General features: G+C 40.9%; 1 gene segment (V, D, J or C); it reads left to right on the plus strand.

Moving 5' to 3' along the window:
- Positions 1 to 220: 220 nt before the first annotated feature.
- LOC106569096 (T cell receptor alpha variable 18-like) lies at positions 221 to 2,133 on the plus strand. The segment is given in 2 exon segments: positions 221 to 415; positions 2,026 to 2,133. Coding segments are annotated over 2 exon segments (303 nt in total).
- The last annotated feature ends 4,579 nt before the right edge of the window (positions 2,134 to 6,712 follow it).

Raw genomic sequence — 6,712 nt, forward strand, 5'->3', positions numbered from 1 at the left:
CAGTGTGCTACTGTGTTCAGAATGAGAAGTGTATTGATCATTCTTATTATGACTACAGGTAAACAACACCTAAACATTTGAACTCCTTGCATCCTTATAATCAGATTATTGCATTATGGTATTGGTAGTAAAACATATTTTGATAAAGGTAAGTAATTTACATGTGAAAATTAAGCATGTGTTTTCAATCAGCTTTATCATGTATTTTTCCTCTGCAGGAATGGTATCTGGAGACAGTGTGACTCCTGACAAGGAGGAGTACACCCCCACTGAGGGATCATCAGTGACTCTGAACTGTACATATGAAACAAGCAGCAGTAACATCTACCTTTACTGGTACCAACAATACCCTAACCAGGCTCCTCAGTTTCTACTGTATAAAGGTGCTAGATCACAGAGCGGTAGTGAACATACAGTGGGGGAAAAAAGTATTTGATCCCCTGCTGATTTTGTACGTTTGCCCACTTACAAAGAAATTATCAGTCTATAATTTTAATGATAGGTTTATTTGAACAGTGAGAGACAGAATAACAACAAAAAAATCCAGAAAAACGCATGTCAAAAATGTTATAAAATGATTGGCATTTTAATGAGGGAAATAAGTATTTGACCCCTCTGCAAAACATGATTTAGTACTTGGTGGCAAAACCCTTGTTGGCAATCAAAGAGGTCAGACGTTTCTTGTAGTTGGCCACCAGGTTTGCACACATCTCAGGAGGGATTTTGTCCCACACCTCTTTGCAGATCTTCTCCAAGTCATTAAGGTTTCGAGGCTGACGTTTGGCAACTCAAACCTTCATCTCCCTCCACAGATTTTCTATGGGATTAAGGTCTGGACACTGGCTAGGCCACTCCAGGACCTTAATGTGCTTCTTCTTGAGCCACTCCTTTGTTGCCTTGGCCGTGTGTTTTGGATAATTGTCATGCTGGAATACCCATCCAATACCCATTTTCAATGCCCTGGCTGAGGGAAGGATGTTCTCACCCAATATTTGACGGTACATGGCCCCGTCAATCGTCCCTTTGATGCGGTGAAGTTGTCCTGTCCCCTTAGCAGAAAAACACCCCCAAAGCATAATGTTTCCACCTCCATGTTTGATGGTGGAGATGGTGTTCTTCGGGTCATAGGCAGCATTCCTCCTCCAAACAGGACGAGTTGAGTTGATGCCAAAGAGCTCCATTTTGGTCTCATCTGACCACAACACTTTCACCAGTTGTCCTCTGAATCATTCAGATGTTCATTGGCAAACTTCAGACAGGCATGTATATGTATTCTTGAGCAGGGGGACCTTGCGGGCGCTGCAGGATTTCAGTCCTTCACGGCGTAGTGTATTACCAATTGTTTTCTTGGTGACTATGGTCCCAGCTGCCTTGAGATCATTGACAAGATCCTCCCGTGTAGTTCTGGGCTGATTCCTCACCGTTCTCATGATCATTGCAACCCCACGAGGTAAGATCTTGCATGGAGCCCCAGGCTGAGGGATATTGACAGTTCTTTTGTGTTTCTTCCATTTGCGAATAATCGCACCAAATGTTGTCACCTTCTCACCAAGCTGCTTGGCGATGGTCTTGTAGCCCATTCCAGCCTTGTGTAGGTCTACAATCTTATCCCTGACATCCTTGGAGAGCTCTTTGGTCTTGGCCATGGTGGAGAGTTTGGAATCTGATTGATTGATTGCTTCTGTGGACAGGTGTCTTTTTTACAGGTAACAAGCTGCAGTTAGGAGCACTCCCTTTAAGAGTGTGCCCTAATCTCAGCTCATTACCTGTATAAAAGACACCTGGGAGCCAGAAATCTTTCTGATTGAGAGGGGGTCAAATACTTATTTCCCTCATTAAAATGCAAATCAATTTATAACATTTTTGACATGCGTTTTTCTGGATATTTTTGTTGTTATTCTGTCTCTCACTGTTCAAATAAACCTACCATTAAAATTATAGACTGATAATTTCTTTATCAGTGGGCAAACCTACAAAATCAGCAGGGGATCAAATACTTTTTTCCCCCACTGTCTCACTGTTAAGAGATATACATCCAAAATGTCTCGGACATCAACTGAACTGGTCGTAACAAGCGTAACCCTGGCAGACACAGCTCTCTACTACTGTGCTCTCAGGGAAAATACACAGTGATACGAAGTCTATTAGATGCTGTACAAAAACCTGCAGACCAAAAATTCTTTGTTGTTGTGTGGATCATAATTAAACATCAACAACAATTTGATATCGTAATGACAGAGGTTTAGATCAGAGAACTGTGGTCACACATGCTGTGTGCAATCACCAGGTGGACTAGTGTTTCTCTGTCTTCATTTTCAATAAACTGTAAGAAATATGTATTCTTCACTCTTCAATCAGTAGTCTTCAATTTAATTTAGACAGGTATTCTTAATATTGGTTGGAAAAGCACTTGGGAATATGACAAAGTGCAAAAATATTGCTATTTGTAGTTATCCCTCCTCACAATTCACACCACTTGGTGGTGTAGTATGAACGTCAACCTGAAGGGGGCAACCTAACAAAGCACACACACCCCTGAATCAGAGGATGCCATACAGACAGACACCTCCCCATGGTCTACTACTGCATGTAATACAGAACCACATGAAGCATCAACAGTAGGACAGAGGGTGTCAAAGCTCTGTGATAGATAGATCAGCATTGCTCTGTTCCTTACCTTTTCCACTTCAAACTGACTGACTAGTCATGAGAAATTGGCTGATCCTGCATGTTCTGGCTGCATGCTGCTTTGGTATAACATCACTCTGTTCATCTGTCTCTTTCTGTGCCTTTGTTCATTTATTTACATACATTATTATTACAGTATGTAGATCCTATAATTTGTTAAATTTGTTTTACTCTATTTTTCTCACAGAACTGATAGCTGGGGATGAAATTACTTCTTTAAGCCATGAAGTCATCAAGTCAGAGGGAGAATCTGTGACTCTGAGCTGTTCATATGTTACAAGCCAAACGCATCCTTTTCTTTACTGGTACAGGCATTATCCTAACCAGACTCCTCAGTTTTTACTGTATAAAGGTGCCAGATCGAGCACAAGTGAATATATCTCTGATAAGAGGTATACATCCACAACGTCCGATACATCAACTGAACTGATCATACAACATCTAACCCTGGCCGACACAGCGCTCTACTACTGTGCTCTTGACTCAACACAGTGATACAAAATGTATAAGACGCTGTACAAAAACTTGCAACCAAAAATGCTTTGTTGTTGTGTGGAACATAATTATACATCAACCACAATTTGATTTCATATGGCAGAGGTTTAGATCAGAGAAGTGTGGTCACACCTGTGCTGTGTGCACTCACCAGGCGATATAGTGTTTCTCTGTCTTCCAATTCAATGCTCTTTGAGAGAGACTTATTCTTCACTCTAGCAGGTAGAGTTTGGTACGAGGGTCTTGACGTGGATGGTAGTCGGTAGCTGGTCTTCCAATTGTATCAGCCACCAGTCGTGGACCAAGGTTGACAGTAGGACAGAGGGTGTCAAAGCTCTGTGATAGATAGATCAGCATGGTTCTGCTCCTTACCTTTTCCACTTCAAACTGACTGACTAGTCATGAGAAATTGGCTGATCCTGCATGTTCTGGCTGCATGCTGCTTTGGTATAACATCACTCTGTTCTTCTGTCTCTTTCTGTGCATTTGTTCATTTTATTTATATACATTATTATTACATGTTGTGAAGATATATTTATCTTTCTTTTCAGGGTGCAGAGCAGAAGAGAATGTAACACAGCCAACAGAAGATGTAATGGTCGCAGAAGGACAACCAACAACAGTCACTTGTCTATTTGATAAAACTTCTCAATCACCATGTATCTCTTCTGGTACAAACAAATGGCAAATGTCAACCCCATGTTTATGCTGAGAAGGGATAAGTTTTCACCTGGGGAAACTGCTACGGAGTTCAAAGAGAGATTTGATGCCCGTCTGAACTTCACAGCAAAGTCAGTACCCTTGATGATCCAGTGGTAGGCAGGACACATGTCAGTTTTAACATAGCTTTTTCTGATAAAAACTAGTTCATTGCATAATATTAATATAATATTACCATATGTCCCAGCTGCTTGCCGTAGTTTTGAAGTAATCACGAAAAAAAACAGGCCTTAGTTTAGGGCTTTTTTCACCCTGGCTGCTCCTATTAGCTCTATTGAGCACCGTGGCACCAACTCGCCTTCCGAACGTTCTATTCCCAGCTTATTGTTCTACGTCATAATGCCTGCTTTGCTATTGTTGGCAATGAGACCTGCCCACGTTGCTGGAAGTTAAAATGTAAACAACAACAAAAAATGACTCATGGAACTCTGAGATCGTCCCATTGTTTCCTATAGGGAACTGTAGGTATGTATGTCTGTCTATTTTGCCAAATATCTCGCAATGTGTATATTTCGATTTTTTCCATTTGGACACCATTTTAAACATGATTATCTCCTCTTTCTAATTATATACCGCTGGGCAGTGTACTCTGCTGTCATCGATCGCTAGTCCAGAAATAGTCAAAAGTTGACATTTTTTCCCTACTTTCTCGTTATGCAGACATAAGCACACTTGGCACCATCGAGGTGAGGATGTTTACTTTCTACACAATATGTTATTTTTCAGTTTCATCCTAAGAACAGATTGTAATGGTAAAATAAATAAGGGATACATTTTTTGGTGCCATTTAGGTGAAATGGAATTCTTAGCGTCATAAAAGAATATCTGTACGTTTTCACATGATATAATATGTTTATTATACTCACTTCATGGAACATTCATGTAATTGATAATTGCTTTAGGCTACCTTCCTTTTCATGTGAGCTAAACGTCAGACTGTTTTGATCTTCCAGAGGGCACAGGAGACCATGTCCAACAGCAACCAGAAGGTTTGATTTCTACAGGAGGACTGATACACTGAATTGTCAATATAACACCACCAGTGCTAAAAATGCACCTCTATATTGGTACAAACATGGAACAAATGACTTCCCTAAACATATGCTGAGCCGTTTTTCTTTTGGATCTGGAGACAATGCTGCAGGGTTCAAGGAGAGATTCAATGCAAGTCTAAATGCCAAGACACAATCAGTCCCCTTGACGATTCAGAGGTTGCACCTGTCTGACTCTGCTGTGTACTACTGTGCTCTGAGGCCCACTGGGACAACAGTATATACAGCTCCCTTGCAAAAACACTGTGTGTGCATGTGGGTGCGTGTGTTGTGTGACGTTTTTTAAGTCAAGGTGAGGTGTTGCATAATTGAGGCAGAGGAAAGGAAATGCCTTTAATAGCTGACAGTGAGAAACCAGGGGAATCATTCTGTCACAACTATACTTGTGTTCATTCTTTTCACTGTGTTAAATAACCCTTATCCTTCATATCCAATCACTGTGGATGTAGTTACTGAACCAAGTTCTATTTTAGCGCCTGGCTACGCAGACGCTCGTTGGCGTGCGTGAGCAGTTTGAATGAAATTATTAAATTACATGTATGTGTAAATTTGTTTTGCAACGCTTGCGAGAGGTGTGGTCAGCATGTTAGCGTTACCAAGAAAGATTCACAGCTTTAATCGCTGCCAAAGGTGATTCTAACATGTGTTGACTCAGGGGTTTGAATACTTATGTAAATGAGATATTTCTGAAGAAAAAAAAGAGGGAAGGAAGGGAAGTGCTGCTAAGGTACAGAATAGTAGATTTTCGTAGACAGAAGGTGCTCTTTGGTAAAAGGGGTAATTACGGTCATCAAAAAGAAAGGAGGACCAAGGCACTCTTCATATAGTTAATTAAAATGCATTTCGGCTGCATGGCCTTCATCGGGAGTACAAAGATATGATAATACAATGTCGTCTTTTTTCAATCAACCCTGATTTGAAGAGGGATTTTTACTGAATTCACTGGACAACACCTAGTAAGCAATACTATACACATCAAAAAGTGAAATACTGCAGACATGCCACCAAAAATGCATCTCAAGGCTAGAGGCATCAGGACCCCTAGAAAGGTAGTTCTAACTTTGAATATGACTGGGAAAAGTGTTATGAATAGGATATAATCTATTTCACAGTACACCAGAATACAGCAAACATGGACCACAACTGTCTAAACATACCTGAGGGCAATAGAGCAAAAAGTCCACTAGATGACAGCCAAGGGACCTCTTACGACCCTTAGTGGCCTGTAGTTCGGAAATCCCCAAACTTTCCCTTTGGTTTAGCTGTTTAAGACGGTCCCCTTTTGTAATTGAGGCCAGAACACGATCAATACCCATAGCTTGTAGGGAGGCAGGGTTGCCATGTTGTAAGCACTTGTAGTGCCTTGCCATTGGGTAGTCTTCATTAACTACCCGTATGGCATACTTGTGTTCTGCAAAGCGGTCCTGAAGGTGTCTCTTTGTCCGACCAATGTAGAACACCTTACACTGTGGACATATTTCTGTATTTAACCTGTTTGGGATAGGGGGCAGTATTTTCACGGCCGGATAAAAAACGTACCCGATTTAATCTGGTTATTACTCCTGCCCAGAAACTAGAATATGCATATAATTAGTAGATTTGGATAGAAAACACCCTAAAGTTTCTAAAACTGTTTGAATGGTGTCTGTGAGTATAACAGAACTCATATGGCAGGCCAAAACCTGAGAAGATTCTATATGGGAAGTGTCTGACCACTTCTTGGCCTTCTGTAGCCTCTTTATTGAAAATACAGGATC

Source organism: Salmo salar, chromosome ssa14, assembly GCF_905237065.1.
Source record: "Salmo salar chromosome ssa14, Ssal_v3.1, whole genome shotgun sequence".
NCBI lineage: Eukaryota > Metazoa > Chordata > Actinopteri > Salmoniformes > Salmonidae > Salmo > Salmo salar.